We start from the raw sequence: 24244 nt of genomic DNA, 5'->3' as shown, positions 1-24244 counted from the left end.
TAAATGACAAAACTACTTCATACAACCTGACCATTAAAGAGAAAAAACGGCTTCATGTTTAAGTTCTTTTGAACAAAGGATATTTATAACTGATAATTAGAATCTTAACGTAATAGCAGACCAAGATGGTTCATTAATTTGATACGGAAAATTGATTAGAAATGTTAGAGTTGTACAAGAGTAACGATTTATTTACAGGCTCGTGGTACAAATTCAATTCAATATAATCACTTTTACACCGTAGAAAAAAATTCTAGCCCATCAATACTGATATTGTGTCACCTTAAACTTATATAAAACTATGGCTTGTCAAAATATGGTCAATTTACTCTTAGGTTGTATAGATGGTAAAAAAGAAACAGTTTTATCTAATGATTTTCAGGAGTTTAGTTTCCTTTTTACACTCGAATTTTATTGAGCCGCATGAGAAACCTATCACTACGTTATATTACGTACCAACAAAAAGGAATTAGTAGTTTACGAATGATATTTGTAATGACATCATATGATCCTTGTCTTATAAAGAAAATAAAAAGAATCGAGAAGTAAAACTAATGACAAAGTTATTAGGTTAGCAATGTTTGTTACCATCACAGAAAACTAATCTGGCAGCTTAACACTTTGAATTAATAGAATAAGGGACTTAATATTAAAAAAAGTTATTTGGCATGTGTAGGTGGTGGACAGATAAGAGATGATTATCTTGAATGTTATCAGTAAAATGTCTTCGTTATACCACTGCTATTTATAACAATACTCTGTAATTCTGTCTGTATATACATACGCAGCGAAATTATTTTCCTCTGAATTAAGCAAATAAAATTTGTGGCAGATCTCACCTGAAATTCGAGTTAATCGTGCCTTCACGTGATATTTATGTAAAATGAGTTTCACGTGGAAATAACGTCAATTACATGTGAAAGAACGACTCTAATTCACGTTATATCTGTCACGAATTTCATGTGAAACTTGTGCTTATTGTTATAAATTTAAATGCATGTAATGTATCAAAAAGACAGTTTACCAGAATTGTGTCAAACAGTGAACCATTTGATGCTGATTAAAGTAAAGGTGAACATTTGTCTGTTAAAACCTAAACAGTATCCAATGTCGAATGACAAAAACTGCACACACAAATCAAGTTAAGTTTGTAATTTAGTTGTCAAATATTACCTTAAATGGTACCTTAAATCACATGACTTCTCATCGTCTTTGCTTTGTTCATTTCACTGCCATAATTTCATTATTTATCAATCTAGAACTCATAATGGAAACCATTTCGGGAAATCATTAAGTTAGGTGACGTCATCCATTCTCGATTTCCCAACATTCACCTAAGAAATAAATTTCATTACACAAAGTAATTAAGGTGAATGGTTGACTTCTATTTTAACAGTATTAATGCATTTGCTGTTTGTCCAAAATTCCATACCTGGAGTTCTATATTTTTGTATTTCATTATATATTCTCAATTTTACATTTCATAACTTTCTAAAATTAGTCCTTTTTTGGAGATACTATGTTATTGCGTTTCAAATGTTATAACAAAAGTAACCTTAACTTTGCTATACAGTAAATTAGAATTTGAACATAAACAAGCAATCTCGCTAAAGCATAGTGCATAATTACTTGTATAATTTTAAACTTATTTACTGCGAACTTCTGCAACAGAAGATAACATGACATTTCAATTTCATTCCTCACGCAAGACCGCTACCAATTAACCACAATGGAAAGACGCATTGTATATTCCAGAAAACTTATTAGGTCTTGTTCATAGGCGTTTTTTTCTTGTCATGCTTCAATTTTCTTGCAATATCAAACTTGTCGATCCAAGTTAACTCTATTACACCTTACTTTATGAATGAATGAAATCTGGTTGCTAAATAAATCTGTATGAGTTTCACGTTTCCATAATAAATACCTTCATATCATGTTTTCTAGTTAAGCTTCAATGGCTATATATGAAATGCACCTGAAATGAAAATTTGTCTTAAGTTAAGAATCATTTGGCATACAAATCATGCTAAAGAATATGATTAAATATAATGTTTTAATTGAGTATCATTGTTATTGTGTGGCAACAGAAGTTTTGCATTACCGCCCAAACACAAGTTTAATCAAAACTAGTTCTGACACAGGATACTTCGGGTTACACAAAAATATTATGTTTTATACTCCTCGTGTTTACATATTTGATTTAACAACTTTCATTCGTCAGATATAACAAAACTAGGCCATGGTATATTAGTGGTTTTTTACAGAACTGTGACTGAAGAACTTTTCTTTATTGCTACAATTTTTGGTAAAAAAAGATTAAACAGAAATAAAGATTTAAAACAAGATACAGTAATTATAGTTCTTTTTTTTCACATACATATTTAAGATTTGAACAAATTTTGCAATTGTCTTGATGATTTATTTCGAACGATAGAGTTTATAGCATAGTTGCAATACAGTATTTATATAAATTGCTTTGAAATTCTGTGCCCATATTAAGCGTCTCATTGAAATCATAAGGGGTAACTGCGTTTGCTTCACCATAATGTTGTTCTTAGACTCCTGATTATGTATGAATTATCAATACACAAAACAAAGTATCTTTTTTCTAAACCAATCCTATTTACATTCCAAACATCTTGTAAACTATTGATACAAAGTAAGAATTATAGTTTTGGTCAGTATGCTAATTATCACATTCTCGCTATTACATAATTTGTACTTGTACTTTTCAGTAAAACACAATTACACTATCCGAAAGTTGGATATTACAATATGTTCAAAACTGTTACGTTTGACCAAATAATTTAAAGTACCGTCTATCCGTTTGTTATGGATGTTACTCCTTGTACCCAACATTGTAATATTTCATGTTTACGAAATGTTATGATACTACAGGATTTTTATGTATGTTTTAGTGATTCCTGCTTACCTTCATCGACATATACGAAATGTGTAATTGAAAGGGATAGAAAATTATAAAATAACGTTATGAAATAGTTTCTACTTGGTGGTTCCTTTCACGTATAGACCATGTACTAAAGTATGATGGATGGTTTTTATTTTATTCACCACTATTTATACGTGGGAAAGGTCACATGAAAATCGCTCGTTCATCAACATTCGCGACGCAAACCAAAAGATACATATCAATTCATCCTGCAAGCTGAATGATGCATACTGAATAATAGTCAATTACCCTAGGTCTATGGCTATATTTTGTGGTAACTGAGTATTGATGATACTACATAGCTTTAAATTGATAAATATATATATATTCTTTCAGAACAGTACATGCAGGTACCAATACCGAAACACTATTCAATTAAACATACTATTTTTAATCAAATGTAAGTGTAAGTAACAACACGATGAAACGGCACCATATTACGCTTTATCGATGATTAAATCGTCTGATAATATTGAGGCAGATTAACTATTGCTTTCATTATTAAGGTCTGACTGATCCTGCTGTTTAGTGGGTGGTGAGCATCCATATAAAAATATCTCGGTGACGCTCTGGTAAAAAACAAGATTTTTTTTATTTATAAACCGAGTGTGAATCTTCGAAAAGGTATGTCTGACTTTACTGGGATACTAGTGATTTGAATTGAGATGAATCCGAGGGTAGACAAAATGATGCAGCTCTCCAGCACATTCCATCAAGGTTGAGTTAGAAAGAGGTCCAACCAACAATAACTGAGCATCATCATGTGCGATTTCATTTTGGTGGTATTTTTTAGTCAGACAAAGTCATATGATGTAAATAATTTGGCAACAGTTGAAAGAGTGATCAAGGCAACCAAGATTATTGCGGAAATCAAAGAAATATAGATAAGATGGAAAATTGACACATACAACATGGAACCTAAAATAATTTTTATCTTGATGCTTTTGTTTTTGTTTTTGTGTTTGTTAGTTTTTTTTTCTTTAGTTTGTTACATTTTGTTTTGTTTTCTTTTGTGTTGTTTTTTATCTCATTTACTTCAATGTTGACCCTAAGATTTAGATCATTTGCTTATTTCAATTCAATCATCTGAAGTTATTATTTAGGTTAAAAGCTACGTCACAAACAGCTGCTTATCTACCAGTATTTGCAAAACTTCTTAACTTCCCTTTACGACTGCAATACATGCTTTGATATGTGTGGCTATTTACGGAAATCTAAAGTAAAGTTGAATAATATCGGATGAATTTGCTTATCCAGGTCACGTAAAATTTAAGCTCAAGCAGTGAAATATTTCCATATTATGCACAAGAAGATGTAGCATATTTTTCATTGGTATTATCATGAGTATATTGTATAATCATGATAACTCCAATATGAAAATAGTATTAATAATTTTGTCGAAAAAGCATGATTTTATTTATAGAATGATTTGAATAGAACAAACATGTGTCTTTTTATTGATTATTAACATTCTACGGCATCTCTAATAATGATTATACATTGACTTTATATTCATGCTACTTATTACTGGATTAAAAGTTCATCATGCGTTTCACTTTACATGTACTATTATATAAATTGCTAATGACTGTAATCAATGTCATTACACAACGTTGTATACTTGCATCAGAAATTACCGATGTCTTTTTATCTCTCTATTGGAAACCTCTTATCTTTTCGTTCTGGTTGGGGTATTATCGCCTCATTTTTGGATGAGCGGAAGTTTTAATTCCAATGATTAATTGTCCAAATCAATGATATCCTGTCTTTTAATTATGGTGTGTAATCACAGGATAAGGATGGGATTTAACCAGTAATAACCAATTGGCATCAAATATATTATCCCATTATCGTCTATTTATATAGAAAATAAATTTATTAGAACTCTTAATGAGACGTAGTTTGGTTAACGTCTTAGCTACTTAAGATTCTGCCATTTTTCGTTCGTCAATCTGTGTCTATATTTCATCCGAAAACGACATACGAGTGTGTTTTCATCGTAGACTGTGATATAAAAGAGCTGTACTTAATTTATTACATTTCATTCAAGATAAAATGAACTTCCGGTTACTGTATGTTCGACAAAATAATAAGATTGTGTTTTAGGTTTAAGCGTAATATTTTTCCTAGGTATATCACTTTTTTTTTTATTGTTTATTTCGTTAACTTCCATGTTACTGTAAAACGACTTTGCATGAGGTCATTTTTTAGTGTTAATTTTTAGATAGATAAATTATTTAGGCTAAATACGACGTCACACACAGTAGCTTATCTAAGAGTAATCAAGGGAACCAAGGTTATAGCGGTAATCAAAAGAATGTAATCCAGGGACAAAGACCAGACATGGAAAACAGAAATACACAACAAAGAACATAAAGTAACTAAAATCATACATTCAAAGTAACAAAATTAAATGAGCATTTACTAAAAGTATTTACACATCATCTTTACTTTTCTTTGTTTTGAGGATTGTAATAAAAGATTGATTGGTGTTTTTGATATTTTAGAAAATTTAAATAATATTGAATTATACTGTTTGTTTACCAAGTTTGTTAAAACATTTTCCGTTCAAACAAAGTAGTGCTCCTTTATAACCGTCGAGCTAAAATTACATATTCTTCCACATGCACTTTAAAAGTGACATATTCATCATTAAACAAAAACCAAGACTTACATTTAAATTAAATCGAAAAATGGTTAGTATGTCATGAAAAGCTGAAAACAACTTCTTTGGCAAACCAGGGAACTGACTAGAAAGTGTTTTCCAATTTCTCCCATTAGCATAATAACTCAAATAAAACATGTTTTATTATATGAGGTAGGTGCAACTTGTTTTGCATATATAAAGGAAGAAGAAACTTAATTAAAAATCTTTAAAAAAAATAATACAAAATTAGTTTGCTTAGTAAAATGAAAGATTTTTTGGAAATTATTTTCTATTTCTTCATTAATAAGTCTTGGTCTTCATCAAGTTTTTCAAATACAATGTACATGTATCTAGATGTGTCATCAGTGAAAATATGTTTACATTGTTTTTGTACATGTATATAGTTGTATTTATCATGTTCATGTTTCTTACTTAGTCATACTCAAATGAAGTAAGAAAGCCTTTGATTTGTTTTCCTGTATTTTAACACTTGGACTTTCTAATTTTTTTTCTCTACAATTTTCAATTTTCCTTTGTTTTGTGTTGGAGGTCGACATTTAAAGAGATTTAAAACTCTTTTGTTCTATATCAAAGAATAATCAAGGGAACCAAGGTTATAGCGGTAATCAAAAGAATGTAATCCAGGGATGACGACCAGACATAGAAAACAGACATACACAACAAAGAACATAAAGTAACTAAAATCATACATAAAAAGTAACAAAAGTAAATGAGCAACTCGGACTCCACTAAAAACTGGGAGCATGGATCAGGTGCACCGGTAGGGTAATCGTCCGCAGCTTTTCTAGAAACACCCGTCGAGTTGCTCAAAGTAGTATTTATGTTTTGTTTGATCAAACGAAGTAGTTTATGACACTTTTATATCAAGAATGAAAATGGAACGAAAAGGAACCAAAACGATGAAACAAAATAAAAGCAAACAAATATATATATATATATATTAACAACAAAATAAAAGTATTTCAGTCGTTTTATAAATGCCGATAGGTGCTAGCTATTAGCAGGAGCATACAAATTACCTAGGCCCCATGATTATATAGCAATCACCATTAGACTTTGATATAAAATAAATGCGGCCGCTAAATGGGTTCTTGCTTTCTTGCTTGTCATTAATTGAAAATGCTTCCATTTTCAAGAGAAGTTTATTCATGATCAACATAGAAGCGAGGAGTCTCACTGCTTCATATATTTCAACTACATGAAATAAAAAAATATACAACATCGGTCTCCATAATGTCTTTTATAATATATATATAATATTTCACGTTATAACGCTTAAATTACGCGTTTTTCGCGAAAGTTTTGCGTTTTCACCCGTAATTTTTGCGTTATATGGCGAACAAAAATTATAGTCTACGTAAATAAGCTCAATTGGCTTTAGTAGTTCGTGCCTTTTTACCTTGATGTTTTTCTTGTTTTTGGGGTTTAATTAATCTTGTTTATACTAGTTCATGAAATGATGACTTGATTGCTTATTGCTTTACTACAGTTTTTTAAACATAAGAATATTTCGGGTTTATCATATTGTCAGTACCTTATACGTGTCTTTAGATGTGACCATTGGCAATTTTTGCTCACATTTTCGACTATATCTCATGTTCCAATTATATAAAAAAACAATCGTCTACATTATTTTATTTGGATATTATTATTGAAGTTTTTGCAATCCCAAATTCATACAGCAGATGAGTTGAGAATAGAAAGCCCTTTATTTGTTTCTTACGCAATTCTATCACATCAATGTCCACATTGGAGTATGGTGCGCCACAAGGAATTTATCTTGATAAATTACGAACATCTATAATTAATGTCAGTCCTAATAAACTGCCATTATTTATCGTTCGTTCTATATAACAAATCATTTTACACATGTTGGAGTACTGTTGTATATAATCTTGCAACATAGTGTAATAATGATGCCTTGAACCTTGACCTGTGCAAAATTTCAAACACCTTTAATGTTTCTTCAATTTTGTAATAATTGCATTTTGTCCCTGATTTAGCAATAATTATATTATAATTCTATATAATTGACACGGGCATTACTTATTCATCATTCCAAATACAGTCTTAATGTTTCACATGTAGTACGGGGGTTCATTTCTGTGGGAGGATGACGTCATACCATATTTATTCTAATCCAGAACTCTAAATACGGTTCTGTATATATGCATACAACAATATTCATAGTTTTCCAAATTTAAAGCATTTTATCTATACTGGTAGAACGCATCTCCAAGGAATGAAATAACGATGTCAAACACCTGCTTTCTGGTTTAATTAGATTAAAAGATACAAAAAAAACAAACAAATAAGAAAAAAAATAATGCAAAATTGTAGAGAATTACCATCGGCAACACTATTATTTAGTAGTTTTAAGAAAAAAAAATAATTTCAGAAGTAACTCGCTTTCTGTTTGGATAAGATTTTTCCACCATTTTATGGACCAAATTTTGTAACATGGCTGTGACGTCATCACCTTTTGTTTATATTTAATCCTTGAGATTTTATATTTAAATTAAATCATAAGTAAAGGATGTATTTCGTTTTAAATGATTTGAAATAAATTCAATGCCCGTGGAGCACATTGAATAACCTGTGTAGTGATTTAAATTATTTCTACCCAGTCCAAAAAAAAAATTAACAGTCATTCTTTCAATGCAAAGAGTAAGTTGGTCTCACAATCATTACATCATATAATAAAAGCAACAAAAAGAAACACTTGAATAAAATTAAGATTTTAAACAAATGTCATTAAAAGTTCTAGAGACATTTGTCTCGAATCTGAACAAATTTGAATTAGTGGATAGATTCGCTACAGATGATTCATCTTTTTTTTTCTTTTTTTTCTTTTTTTTTTTTTTTTTTTTTTGGTAATAGGAACATTATGTTGGACATTATATTGTTTATAACATATAAATATTCTCATTTGAAAGGATTTTGTAGAATACATTTTTCTCCATCCACTGTTATGAAATTGTAAAGGTTGATTCAAGCAGTTTAAGTAAAGAATGGGACGACTGGGTTTCTATGGTGTCTTTGTGTGATTGATATATCGGACAAAGATATATGATAGTAACCAACGTACAATACTTTTAGGGGTTTGATCGACTCAATCATAAAACTGCTACGAATATATCTGAAAAAGAGGCTGTTACTTCTTATAACGACAAAATGGGGCCTTTATATAGAAATACAACTGCTTTCAGCTAAAACTCAGAAAGAACTTTGATGTGAAATCGTTTCTGCTTCTTTAAGACATTATGAAAAAATATCCTTCATTGCATAATAATTTTCCTTTGCTTTACAAATCTAACAAAGGTGATGACATTGTGCTCTTTGATTCTGTAATTGGCTATTGTCATTTTATAACGACCCTTCTACCACACCACGATTGCCGTGTGATATACCACAGCAATAGTCGCCTCTTTTGATGTTTTTTGTCCTGCTACATTAAGTTTATAGGGTCCTCTAATGACGAATAACCACGAATCTAATCAGACATTTGTAACGATATATACAGGGATAATGCGGGCCTAATGGACGCTATTCCCTTGGCTACTTCAGTTTCTTTAACTCTAACCACTGTCTCCGTAGCTTGACAAATAAGATGTCACAATGACTATTAACTATTAATGATATCGACTAGGACAAATTGTTAGCTCATATTATCAAAGTACATTTTATTAGGTGTAAATATTCTCAACGACGCTATAGATTATTCGGTTGTTTACCATATACATGCATATAATTATTTCTGGAAACTAACAACTTATGTCAACAAAAATATGTTTTTTTTTTTCACAATACACTTTAAATAAAATGCAAACATTCAAGTACTGCTTAACACCATGACTTGTATGTTAATCATATCATGCATGATTGTTATAGAAATAAAAAGCATAACTTTAAAACAAAATGATCTGAGTCGAAAAGTTACAAATTTGTTATGAATATGACCTACCCTAAAGCCAGTTATTGTGGCGAACTATTACGCTCATATTTGGCGGATGCCAAGTGATGCATCAAGTACTGAGGCCAAGAGTATATCTTATGGGTAATTTATTTCAGAGTTATGAAATATGCAAAAATACAAAAAATACCAGTTTTAAATATTGTAAATTTCGATATGCTGTAAATGTGTTTCAAGGAGTAACCTCTCATCAGCAGCATTAAATCAAATGTGTAGGAACATATTCAAAATATTATTTGTATATAAAAAGTACTCATAACCAAATCTATCGAAAGAGAAAGTCAAATCCATCACCGAGAGGTTCTACCATATACAATACAACGAATGAAGCCTCGGTGTTTTACATGTGTATAAATTTGAAATACTGTAAGATTTTATTTATAGGGTAGATAAAATGTGATATTATTCGGGGTCAGACAAGTCTGACTACTGGGTTGGTGAATACCCTCGGGGACCTCAGGTCCACCAGCAGTGGTATCGACCCAGTGGTTCTTAAATACAAAACAAATACCAGTTTTAAATATTGTAAATTTAGATATGCTGTACACGTGTTTCAAGGAGTAACCTCTCATCAGCAGCATTAAAATCAAATATGTCGGAAGATCATTATCAAAATATAATGATATTTTAACAAGAAATTACCCGCTATACAGTATCTGAGAGAGAGTAATCAAAAGGAACTAAGATTGTCAAGGAAATCAAAAGAATGTAATGTAAGGACAAACACGACCTGGAAAACAGACACGACAAAAAACAAAAAAAAATAACCAAAATAAAACGTACAAGCAACAAATTTTAATAAGCAACTTGGACTCCAATAAAACCTGGGAGCATGAGCATGGACGAGGGTAGGGTAAGCTTCCTCTGATTTGATAGAAACACTTATCGAGTTGCTCATAAAAGTCAGGGATATACGAAAGTGAAAAAGGAAAACTATGATACGTTCAATAAATTGGCTCTCATGATGCAGATTAACACACCGTTGCGACCCACGAGTTTATGATGACAAGTATAATCTTCTGTGGTGATGCAACAACATAACCCTGTTCTATAAGCCTATTTGTAAAAAGCGCGGTACAAAAAGTCTGCGTAATTACGGCAAGGTCTTGAATAACGTATGAGCTGTGATATGAAAACTCCATACGCAGTTGCTGAAATGATGCTGCCACAGATGAACGGAAATGTGTAAATACGGAATGAAAAGTCATCGCGTTTGTAATATAGTTCGGTCAATAGTTTTCCTTTACCATCGATCTCTAAGTGAAGGTCAAGATATGAGGCTGTCTCCACAGTGTCTGTAGGATCCTTTAAGTTTTCTGGGTAGATAAGATTTATAAAACCCCTAAAACTAAGATTGTTTGTAATACGTCATCTATATAGCCAAACCTGAGATGAAAGGATCTGGCTAAACGATGTCCCTACCTTTGGAATAGATCAGCTATAAAGTCAGCCTCATATGATCTAGGGAAAAGGTCAATGAGTGTGGAAGCACAATTAAAAATATAATTTAATCATTAGCCAAACAATACTTGTCTAATAATTAAAATTATTTAAATTTGATTACACTGTGTAGGGACCAATTAAAACAAATGTGTAACATACATAATACCTCTGAACGGTTTTCGGATAAAAGAGCTTTATCACTTTCAGATTTAAAAAAAATCATACATATAACATTTGAGTTCTTTAAACATCCGGTAATAGGCATGCTGCTTATCGTGTTTCTCGACGTCTATTGTAGAACATTATTTCAAATATTTCAGACAATCTTTACTGCAATGGAACAGTAGGAAGATTTGGAACCTGCTGGAACTACACTCAGGCCGGAGAAACAGTGGTTCAACGACTAGACAGATTATATCTAGATCGATGTACGATCAGCCGTTTAATGTCACATTTCTAACTTTGTTACCTACTTTATCAACTGTCGTAAAGGCTCATAGATTCTGTACATTGTAATTATAATGTATTTTGTAATCTAAGAGATGTGTATGATCTAGTGTTTTTTTTTTCATTAGCATGATTGAACATTACGAGTAATCAAGGGAACCAAGGTTATAGCGCTAATCAAGAGATCAAAATAATGTAATCAAGGGACCACACATGTAAAACTGACATACACAACAAAGAACACAAAGTAACTAAACATCATAGATACAAAGCAAAAAAGCAAATGAGCAACATGGACTCCACTAAAAACTGGGAGCATGGACCAGGTGCACCGGTAGAGTAAGCGTCCTCCGTTTTTCTGGAACCACCCGCCGAGTTGCTCATAAAAGTCAAGTCCGGGGTAGACAAACGAGAAAAAAGAAAACAATGACACGTTAAACAAAACAGTTGTCATGGATACACCGTAGCGGTCAAAAGGCGATTAAAGGCCGATATAAACTAATCATAAGCAAAAATTATCAATATTATATAAAATCTCTACAATGGTACTAATACGACACAAGTTCTATTGAAAAAAATTTGATGTAAATATACCTCATTAAAAATCAAAAATCTCTGTTTGTTCTACATTTTCCTTAGTGTGTGGTCTCATTCCGTTTCAGATGTTATTTCATACCACTGTACTGATAATGGGACATGGGACAGTGAAGGGGTTAAGTTTACACCGAATGATACAGAGAATGTAAGTAAATAAACTATATATAAAATATAGAGGTCTTCAAATAATGACATATACGAAAAATATTCAAAACAATACGTAGCAGAAATATCATCTATTATAAAACAAAATACAAAACAGACATGTTTTTTATTATTTCGACATGTTGTACTCTTGTTTCAAATATTAATCTTCCAACAGCAGCACTAAATCAAATATATAGAATGATCTTAATCCAATAATTATAGTATGATATTTACCTGTTTTCACATTTTCACATCTTTTGTTTACATTATAAAAAATAAAGTTACGTTCATATTGTAAAAATGTATATAACATATAGTACATTGTAAGTGAAATCCGACAAAGCTATGGTTTCTGTATGATTTATAACGATGGATTGTGATTTTGTTTGAATTTTAAGTTCAGCATTTGTCCTGTGTTTCTCTGATTGACATCATCTTTGTTTACTATAAGGCATTCTAAACTATTTTGATTACAGTTTTGGACTTTTTATCCACGTATTTAGAACATTTCACCTTCTTGTCATTTTTGTTATAAAATCTAATACATGGGTAAAAAAAAAACCTTCAATCAAATAAAATGACGAATTCATTCTGCTAATTTGGGCAATAACCGCTTAATTTTTACATTAACAATTCTTTGTATGTAAAGAAAACCAAGTCTCAAAAGACAAAAAGAATATAATACAATGATTAAGTCGTTATAACCAGTTTACTAGGCTACGCATACTTGTTAATCAAATAGGGAAAAGAACCACCAAACCTCATTGGAATATAAATTAAAAATAATATTACTGAATTGTAAACTTCCTTCTTTCGAGTTCGAGGACTTAAAAACTATATATAGATATAACAAATGAACGTTGTTAACGACTAAACATTGGGAAATTTTATAAACAAACTAAAATTGAGTATTGTTTGCATACGATAACTTTCGTTTATTACTGTTCATTTAATGGTTTATCAGTTTTATATCAAAATTCTTAGTTCACTTAGTTAAATCCTTGAGAATTAGTTGTATATGCCGAGAACAGTGTTCCATGTGAGGTACAAGACTTTGCAATTATTCCTATATAGATATCGATTTATATAGGAATAATTCAACAATTGAAGAAAAGTTTATCTAAAATAATGGAAAAAACATTGGTTGAGTGTACTTATCATTGTAGGAACTAGACGAGGGACAAGGATTTGTGTATGTGTATATAATTGGTAATGCTGTTTCCATAGTGCTATTATTGATAGCGTTGGTAATTTTCTTCTCATTTCGGTAAGCAGTTGATTATGATGGGCAAAGTTGTATGCACCTATATAATTCTTTAACTTTTCATTTCGGAGGAATTTATAGAAATAAAACTGCTGTATGAAAACAAAAGCAATATTTTGTAGTACATAGATTATTTGAATTATAGTTTCTTCCATTTCGTTCTGCTTAAGTTCAAATTTGAAACCATTGTTTAAAATCTAATATGCTTTCAGTTTCGGTTTATTATTATTATCATTACTATACTTATAGACAGTTAAGATGCGGAAGAGTGTTGATCCACAAGCATCTATTCCTGTCTTACGTATTTACCGGCATTACATGGATTCTGTATTACCAGTTTGTAATATTAGACGGGGATGTCCTGCATGATAATCCGGTACAGTCTATTATGTTAATAGAGACATATTGTATTTCCCTTTTTATGTTCATTTGTATGATCTTTTCAAAGACATAAATGTTCCAAAAACTACACTTCAATGTCTATGAGATAACGTCCTGGAACTTATAAATGACTTAATACGCCTTACATAATTGTTCAGAAATTTTCTGTAGCATCGTTAGTAAATCTTATCTTCTGTGGACTTTATTCCATGGAATATTTCTACGTTTTTATCAGCTAGAAAATCACACCATAGCAACTATATGTTATATCTAATTAACATAAATCAGACCTTAAACATCTATATATTTATAATGATCATGTTTTGCAACTAATGTTACAATGAAACAGCTTAATCTTGGTAGCATTGAGCCACTGTGACTACGACAATGAAATAATTACAATTAATATTTTTGGAAACATTATGTAAGATTCATATTGCCCCTATATCTGTTACTAAGTTTATATTCATCGTTTTCAATCGATAACATTGGCTATTTTATTTTTATCAAATCAATTGAAGCCATTACTGTTACTTAGGGTTGAGCAGAGTTTAAACAAATAGGGTTAAACTATTCGATTCAGTTGTTGTTTTCACGAACCTCGTTTTCAAGATTACAAACCTCATTTTCAAGATCAGGATCGGCATGAAGGAAACAGTCTATTACAATGTCTTGATAACAAATGAACGTGACTAAGACTAACATAAATTGTACTTAAGTTTATTCATTGCTTACAATCGTCAATTATTCTAAAACATTTTTGACAAAAAAACTCATTTCATTATCTTGCAGACATGGTGTAAGTTCCTGCACGTATTAGCCCAGTACTTTATGCAATGTAATTTTGCTTGGATGTTTTGTGAGGGTCTCTACCTTCATACTGTACTTATCAGAGTGTTTAGTAGTGGCAAAATATTGAAAGCAATATGTTATGCAATTGGATGGGGTACGTAAGGACTAATGAGTTTTAGTTTAAATGATGTTAGTATAGTATTTCAGAAGGTCAAGTATATAAACATAACTTACTACTAGGTACTTTTTGTCACTCCAAGACAATACTGATATTATGTAGAAAATAATACAGAATTTACCAATACTGATGATACCAATTATGAGTAACACTATGTACACAATTCTCATAATATAAAAACAGAAAGTGATGCTATGCAGTAAAACAAACTAACTGACTTAAAGGGGTTTATATTAACGTTTGAACAGATAAAGAGTAAGATTAAATAGATTTTGTAGTTCATATTTGCATAAAACAATCTGACCATCAATGATATAATTAAAATTATCATTTTGTATTTCTTAAAGGTTTTCCAATTATACCGACAACTATTTACACTGTTTTAAGAAACCAGGACACAATGCCGTAAGTAGTTGTTCTGACTGTGTGTCTTGAATCTTCTTAACGTTACATCTTAACTTGGTTTTTATCAGTCTATCTACATGGCAACATTAATGGATCTAATTACTGTTTGTCATTGTTATCATTATGTAGTTCTTTGTTATTTTGTTTTTGATTCTGTACTTGTTTTTGTTTTAATCTTAATAGACTGTTTACCCTTTTTCTTAAAGTGTATTTTTCTTGAAAACCCTTTGAAGCAAAGTGGAATTTACTATTTCAAGTATAGATCAAAGTCTTAGCAGCTAATTTATTAACGTTTCAAAGAAGATTCCAGGAATTTCATTCAGACGATACAATCAAAATATATTAGGTTTATTTGTATAACAGCTGATTTCCCACTCAGTTCAACATTTGTTTTACTTAGACTGCAAGTTAAAAAAACTTTCAGACAATTAACCAATGTCTACATTGTAGCATATTCTAATTAGAATTTAATTTTAAGACAGCATTTCAATTATTTGCTTTGTGATTATAGATTTATTTATTTCCAAATGTGGAAATTAATATCCCATTTTTGTGAAATGTCTGATATCCACGGCGACAGAATATTTGTTTAAATATAGCAGCCAACTGATTTTATCAGATAAAATGTCTGTTTGCTAATTGACGTTAGAGGGTATTTGACTTCTTTATTTAAGTGAAAATGATTGAAACAAAGGTTCCACTTGACTCTTTTTTTTATATTTATATTATCTTTACGGGATCGTTACAGTAACATTTGTACTATTTTCTATCAAATGAGATTTTTGCTTAAGTTTTAATGCAAATTAAATAATACATATTTCGTATTCTACACTAACTTGTAATGTCGTTCTCCTTAAATTTGAAAAATGGCACAATAAGCAAAATATAAAGTCTATTGTTCTATTTTGAAATAAAGAATAGAATTTTGTATTTGTATTTTAAAACAATATTATTGAAATGATTTTTTAAACTTCTATTTAAATGACCTTTTTTGGTCAATGAACACAATGAACAAGTTTTGAAATATGATTAACTTGTACCTTTTGAATTCAATTTCTGACACAACTTTCCTTTATCTTATAAATGTGTGACAGTTAGACTACAAAAATAAAACAAAGATTCAGAAATGATTATGAATTATAATGAACATTTATTAATAATTGCAGTAACAAAGTCCAATCAAGAAGATGACAAGTAACAAGTAAAAAATATATAAAATTATATAAGATGAAAGATTTCAATATTAAGAAACAGGCTAATGACTAACGTTTTATATCCAATATGATATCAGACTTTTTGATGTTCTATTCCTACCTTTTTGTTTTGTTGTTTTTGTTATCACTTTTGCTACATTTGTGGTACTTTTACTTGTGTTTTATATACCATTAAATCTGATGTCTGGTGCAAAAATAGAGTAGAAGCTTTCATGCTCACTCTAATGAGCATCATCATCATATAATTGCTTTTTTCCGGCAAACTTCAATACAAACTACTGTTAATATCATGTCGCTTTGTTTGATCAAATCTATAGCTATGAAATAAACTGATAAAACATTTTTGCCAATAATTAAAAACGCAAATCGAGTATTCAAACAATAGCTCCTTTTTACCCTTGGGAGCAATTGCTCTCGGTGCGGTTGTAATTTAAAATATGCTACAGTGCAATATTATTTAATAACAGATACGTTTTTTATTATTCATTGCGTGGATAAATTTATTCTTTTGTGAAACAAATGCGTTTTCTATGAATGTGAGTACTCCCGAATTAAGCATTTTGCCGATATTTCATAAATTAATGTACACTGTCACAACCACTAGAACATTATTACTTCAGAGAGTATTCTTATTGTTTGATTTTAAATTTTGATTTTGATTACGACATTTGAAACATGTTTTACTTTTTTACAATTATGTTTATAAACTTTATTTCAATGTAGTTGTAATAGATTTCCCATTAGCATTTCATATATTTTGCATTATTGGTGTAAAAAGCCTACAAATAATAAACATAAGAATTCGAACGTCCTGGTTTTAACCTTGATATTGCTATTTCTTCCCCCTTTGACTCTTCATTTTTTTATTACCCTTCATTGATACAGTGTACAGAACTCAAATATCAAAGAACTATGGACTAACACGTTCTTACGTTTCCTCTTATCAAATGATAGTAGTTTAAGAATGCTTCATTAATTATTGGTTATTCCATCAGTCTCTAATGATATCGTTTAATTGAACATAATATGTTTCAATTGAAAAGATTTTTTTTCTTCCATTGATGTAGATGCTGGCATGCTGAAAGCACTTTGCAGTGGATTATGTATGCACCAATTGTTCTGTCTCTCTGTGTATGTATTTTTTTAATATTTGTTCTGAATTATGATTAGAATCGTTAGCCCAGCTTTAGAATGCGACGAGTAAATTTTAAAGGGACTATTAATGCCAATAAAGAGAAAACATAGAACCACAGTCAACCAATAGAAAATGGCTATTATAGTGAATTTTAATCTGAACTGGTTATTGGCATGATGATATATAACATATCAACCGACGCCGGAACATATTCACAATGAATCTGTTATTTTGTATTCCTATGACAACAAGACAAATGACACCATTAATACTACAAAAGGGAACCATGGATTTGTGTCATACCTTAAAATGTATTGCACGAAAAATGACTTTCAAGAACTCAGGAACTATTTTGTCAAAGTGAAAAATAGGCAAAAAGGAAATTGACTATAAATGAAATACAAATAACCTCAACCTTGTGTTAGCAAAGAATTAAATCATACTGATTTAAAGATGAATATTTGCTGTTGTAAATTTTGTACGTTTAATGACGTTGTTTTGTTTTCAAGGTAAACGTCTTATTTCTTATCAATATTGTGAGACTGCTGATGACAAAATTACAGAAAATTCCTGAAGCATCTCAAAGCAAGTAAGAACGATTAGTTTTCAGTTAAAATGCGTGATATAGCATTTTGTCTAAGTTGCGATATGCATTAAACGAAGTTATTATAATACTGTATGCTATAAGGCACTAAGCAGGGAACTACCTTTGACAAACTTGAGATAAAGGATACTACAGACACTGTGAAGTCAGCCTCATATTTTAACCTACACTTAGAAATCGATGGTAAGGGAAGACTATTGACCAAACTTTATGACCAACGTGATGACTTTTCATTCAAATTTATCAACTTTCCTTTCATCTGTGGCAACATCCCTTCAGCACCTGCGTATGGAGTGTTCATATCACAACTCATACGTTATGCCAGAGCTTGCCGAAAATACGCAGACTTTTTGTATCGCGCTAGAACTCTATTAAATAGGCTTCTGGAACAGGATTATGTTGCTACACGATTAAAGTCATCACTACAGACGTTTTATGGTCGTCATCATGAACGTTATGGTGTATCAATCTGCACAATGAAAACTGATTTATTCAACGGGTCATAGTTTTCTTTTCTTCGTTTGTCTACCCCGGACTTGACTTTTTTATTAGCAACTCGGCGGGTGTTTCTAGAAAAGCAGAGGACGCTTACCCTACCGATGCACCTGGTCCATGCTCCCAGTTTTTAGCGTAGTCCGAGTTGCTCATTTGCTTTTGTTACTTTGTATGTTTGATTTTAGTTACGTTATGTTCTTTGTTGTGTATGTCTGTTTTCCATGTCTGGTCTTTGTCCCTGGATTGCATTCTTTTGATTACCGCTATATTCTTGATTCCCTTGATTACTCTTTGCAGAAAAGAGTAAATATTAAAATAACTCATTTAATTGTATATATTATATGTTTTAATTTTAATTTTTACTTTATTTATTTATTTTTTTATTTTTATTACTTTAACAATTCTGTTATATTTTGGATAATGTATGATGAGGCAAACTATAGTAACATCGCTGTTTTACCTAAAAATGAAACTTATTTAAAAGTCTAAGGTTTCTATCTGTGCGTTACGAAGTTAAACTGTATAGTGTTTACAATGCGTAGAATTCAAAAGAGGTATGCTTGTAACAATTCAAAAACCACTGTTTTCTTAATTAAAGCTTTCACTAGTGGCAATTTTGATTTCTTTTTGCAATTTCATAACATCAGTAACTCCTCTTAAATGACTCTATTTGACAACTTTATCTTCTAAGGACAACAGTTAGAGCCACTATTTTATGGATATTGAGCAAAATCTCTAGTCTTATGAAAAACCTTTGATGTTTTCTCCCTGAAAGTATATTTTTACATTCACATGTGAAGAATGAGAGCAATACTTTTATTTTTATTGTACATTATTTCTTTTTCCCCGGAGATATGATAATTAGTGTTTAACCCCTGATATTATTGCTTTGACTTCTCAGGAAAGCAGCTAGAGCTACCCTTGTATTAATACCATTACTGGGATTACAGTATTTAGTACTACCTATGAGGCCAAGCCAAGATTCTGGGTTGGAAAACGTCTACCTTTATTCGGTGGCTGTGATCACATCCTTGCAGGTGGGTACAAAGCTAAATTTGTAACGTTCTAATAATTTGTTGATCATTTATGCATCATTTTAAAGAGCAATGAGAGGAACCAAGACTTGAGCAAAAATGAAAGAAATATAATCCAAGGACAAAGACTTAACTCAACAAATTATATGAAATAACCAAGGTAACACGTATGAAGAAACAAAAGTAAATGAGAAACCTAGACTCCACTAATCACTTCAAGCAGGGACCAGGTGTACTGGAAAGGTAAGTGTCCTGTATTTCCTAGTAAAATGCCCCAAATCGCTTGTAAAATGTCGAAACGAGACAAGAGGAAGGTTAATTAATCTGTTCCCATGGTGCAGATGGTTACTTTTGACCCTTGAGATGATTACATACTTTTTGAGAAAACAGAATGTTTTTATATGTATTACACGATTTATTTTAAGTTTTGGATCGTTTTGTGCATATTTAAAAATGCACATTGAACCTAATTTTGTACATTTAAAATATTAAAATAGCACATGAAAGGAATCAACATATACTTGACAGAACATCCTATAAACATTCCTTTTTGAAAAAAGTAAATTCACATATACTGAATAAAAAGCAAACTTATAATAGTTATTCTTTATCTATTGTAATACATTACATCGAAGAAACCAATTTAAGAGCATAATTTTTTTAAGCAAGAAGTCATATATATATATATGTCAGTATGTATTGCATGTGTAGTTCTAAGTTTTGTGCTGTAACAATCACATTGATTTGTTCATTTAGAAATGTCATGTGTATGTAATCTTTTCTTTCCAGGGTTCTTTTGTGTCAATCATATACTGCTTCTGCAATGGCGAGGTAAGTCAAATTTTAAATCATAACAAAAAATTCTTATACCACTAAAACAGTAATTGCACCCCTGAGAGTACGGAATTCCATAGGCTTAGACTTTTCACTCGAGTTGACGATTCCGGAATAACAAATAAATAAAGATCACGAATACAAGAAACTTTTATTCTTTCTCTTTTTAACATTCAACAATGCTTAGCGAAATGAATGACATCAAGAATATTCCTCATAATGTCGTTACCATTTCAAGCAGAATCTGCGAGTTTTGAAAGCAACTGTTTTATTAACAATGCATGTAAAAACAACATCTTGTTTATCTACCATAAGTACCCACTCCTGCTGATTAAACACAACTAATTGTATACCACTCTCTATATATATACCTTTATAATAATAATTACTCATTTGACAAGAATAAATAAAGGAATGAAATTGAATGTAATTTTACTTTATAGATAATGGGTATACTGCAGCGTAAGTGGGGCCAGTACAGATTGATGTACGGCAGTGGTCGACGTAAACACAGATGTTCCTCTTCTCATTACACAGTGACAGAGCATATGGCTGATCAGGAGTGTAACAAAAATGTATACTAAATTATCTTTGATTTAAAAATTACAATTACTGTGTATATCATTAAAATACACTACACGTCTTTTTACAATTTTTTTCATGGGGCAATGAATCACATCTTGATCACTGTGTATTTCTAATTGTTATGTATATCTAAACATAAGCTGGAAATAAAATTTAAAAAAAAACAAATGAAATGATGTAAGAATCGAATGTTTCATTTTAAATGTTTCATAATTTTTTTTAAATCGTTGGCCACTTGCACATGTTCGACATGAAGCGCTAGCGCGCACGTGTGTGTATGTGTGTGTGATATGAAGATATGCGTAATTTCTGAAAACTGCAAAGAAAGCAAATTTTGACTTTTGTTCTATTTTAGCAACAAGACAAACCAGAAGTGATTCCGTTGAACGAAAGGACATGTGATGTTTAAGTCAAGACTTTAATACAGAGGATACACGTGGTAACAGAGGATACACGTGGTACCTTTTCGAAATATCCTGAATATAATGAAACAAACTGTATATAAATGATGTCACGACAAAAAGTCAAATCATATGGACATTTCACAGTATTTATTAAAAAAAAAAGACATAACTAAAAATTAAACTTGTTACAACGAAAGTACTAGTATACTATTTCGTTACGACATAAACGTAGCGCTGAGTTTTAACTGTAGTGTTGTTGTACAGACTAAATGTTAGATTTCTCAGCTGCCTTCGGCGAAGTAGACCATAACATTCTTTATTAACGTTTGGAGTATTTCCATGATACAACCAGAATGGTTTTAACCAGGATTATGTCAAAGCCAGAACTCAGTGTATTGCGATTAGGAAAGCTTTTCCATAGATATGAGGTACTTTTTTCTGCAGGGATAAGTTTTAGGTCCAACACATTACTGTATCCTTTCGATAAAGTTTTGTTACATACCTCAACAGCACATTATTTCAACCTTCTATGCAGAGCGTAGTCAGGATTGCCTATAAGCTGACACATCTATACGAATCGACACGTGTACAGCCAAAATCGGTCTTTGAATGAGGTTGTTGCATACGAACAAATAGAGTTGTCTTTTATTTTTTGCCCAAACGGGCAATGGACATTTTGACTGTAAGTTCTCTTTTCATCGTACTGTTGTTTGCGATGTTTTTCTGTCAGAAATCCTGATGTCATTTAGTATGAATGAACAAGTCATCTCATAATCGTTCGTTATAAAACGTATCTGCAACTGCGTTGTCAATCATGCTTGTCAAATCTTAGTGAACACTTTAGTGACATTTCGGTAACACTATTGAAATTTATTGCAGTATAGAAAACCCGTCAATCTAACAAAAATATAGCAAAGATATAAAACATTTACGAATTTCTATATATTGTCTGCTAATACATTGTCCGTGGCAAAACAAGTCTCTGGTGTATGTTTTATTTTGATCGCTTCATATCACTCATTGAGAACTGGGCAATGGCTTTCTTTTTTAATATGAATGCTAAACATCACTTTTTGCTTATCCAGATTTTGTTATCTGACAACAATTTGACTTTAATTCATTGTTTTGTATTTGTTTTCTACATGTGTTTTACTCTTACTTCTTTTGAACATTTTTTATCCTTTTTAATAAAATGCTTAACCCGATTTTATGTTCGTATTTTAGCCTTGTACATAACAGGCATCCGTTATATATTGATAGTTTCTATTTTTTATGTTTGATTAAAACTATTTGCAATTTTATTAAGTTGAAATCTGCATGTTTTGATGCTGAGCTGGTTAATTTGGTTTTACCTATAATATAGAATTCAGAATTATCTTGTATGGCCCTTTTCCTTGCATGTTTTAAATTGTGTTTAGTTTATGTATATATTTATAGTGCTTTGTGTTAGAATTATGTAAGATATGCCCCGTATCATAAATATGTAATAACTCAAATGATATATATAACAAGTATGTATAACTTTAACTATATACAATAAACTCTTAACTATATTTAGTCTGCTGCGAACCGGATATTACCCTACCGGAACTCTGAAAGTGATCACAGCTGTGTTTTTTTAAGTTATGATTAAACATTATATGAATAAATTGTTAGATTGTTTCATGTTTTGTAATTCGGTTTCTTTTAATCTTTAATAGAGTAATCAAGATTCTAGCAGATTTTTTTTTTAAATGTGATCAAGGCACAATGACAAGACAGAAAAAAAACAAATACACAAATGAGCAAATTGGTCTCTACTTAAAACTGGAAGCATGGACCAGGTGTACCGGTAGGGTATGTGTCCTCTGCTTTTCTAGCAACTCAGGTCAGGGGTAGACTAAATACGAAAGGGAAAAGAGGACAGGTTGAACAATTTGAAAATATTAGTATAATAGTTAAAAGCGACAAAACAACATCAGTTTTTAGTTATTTTCAAAAAGGCAGTAAAAATGGAAGCTTGAAAAAATACATTCAGTGGCAGAATTAAGTACCCCGTCTATTTATTAATGTCAACTGTCAATTCGAAATAACGTATATGCGTAGTGAGTGCTAGAACAGGAAGTGAGACAACAAACTTGATGCCTCTTTCCCGCAATTAAAAGAATTTTCAATTATAAATGTCTATATTCATCATTTCTATATTGGTTTCGTTTTCATGGTCGTATATGTCATTCATTGTTTTGCAGATTTTTTTCTGATTCATTTCAATTTAGCATATTAACGTTTTAACACCAAAGATTTAGTAAAACAAATGTTGTTTATCCTTACACTCCAGCATTCTTCTTTCTTTGTTCTGTCTGTAAGTGGTTATTGTTTTCATATGTTTAGAATTCATACAAGGAGTGTTTCATACATGTCAAAAACCCACGGATTACACTTAAAGTAATAATGAAGAGTAATAACAAAATTACCGACTTGATAAAATATAGACAGTTGTCGAAATGAATAGTCAAAAAAAGTCCGTATTACCAATGGCAATTTGAAAGTAAATCTGGGAAGTTGGAAACCGCCGCAATGGTCATGATTTGGTACATTTCAAAATTAAAGGTTGGTTCAACCAGTTTTTTACAGCGCGCTTCCATGACGATTCATAACTTTTAGTATATTTCAACACAAATGGGCATTATAAATATGACACCAGTCATAACCGGT

The 24244-nt window shown here is 30.9% G+C and overlaps 1 protein-coding gene across 1 annotated transcript in view; it reads left to right on the top strand.

Moving 5' to 3' along the window:
- The window catches only part of LOC148603739 (calcitonin receptor-like), a 28054-nt gene extending 5494 nt beyond the window's left edge, over positions 1-22560 (top strand). Inside the window, exons 2-13 of the mRNA XM_088553409.1 lie at positions 11355-11462; positions 12144-12223; positions 13392-13492; positions 13739-13865; positions 14663-14816; positions 15188-15245; positions 17527-17590; positions 18104-18183; positions 19595-19730; positions 20517-20558; positions 21005-21136; positions 21502-22560. Of these exons, the coding sequence (XP_088409535.1) occupies positions 11355-11462; positions 12144-12223; positions 13392-13492; positions 13739-13865; positions 14663-14816; positions 15188-15245; positions 17527-17590; positions 18104-18183; positions 19595-19730; positions 20517-20558; positions 21005-21136; positions 21502-21555 (1136 nt within the window). The 3' untranslated portion in view covers positions 21556-22560. The remainder of the gene's footprint in view (positions 1-11354; positions 11463-12143; positions 12224-13391; positions 13493-13738; positions 13866-14662; positions 14817-15187; positions 15246-17526; positions 17591-18103; positions 18184-19594; positions 19731-20516; positions 20559-21004; positions 21137-21501) is intronic.
- The last annotated feature ends 1684 nt before the right edge of the window (positions 22561-24244 follow it).

The sequence above is a fragment of the Perna viridis genome, chromosome 11, assembly GCF_037379345.1.
Source record: "Perna viridis isolate PV_CMFRI_1.1 ecotype Kerala chromosome 11, ASM3737934v1, whole genome shotgun sequence".
NCBI classification, from domain to species: domain Eukaryota; kingdom Metazoa; phylum Mollusca; class Bivalvia; order Mytilida; family Mytilidae; genus Perna; species Perna viridis.
This window is presented reverse-complemented; position numbering and strand designations above follow the sequence as displayed.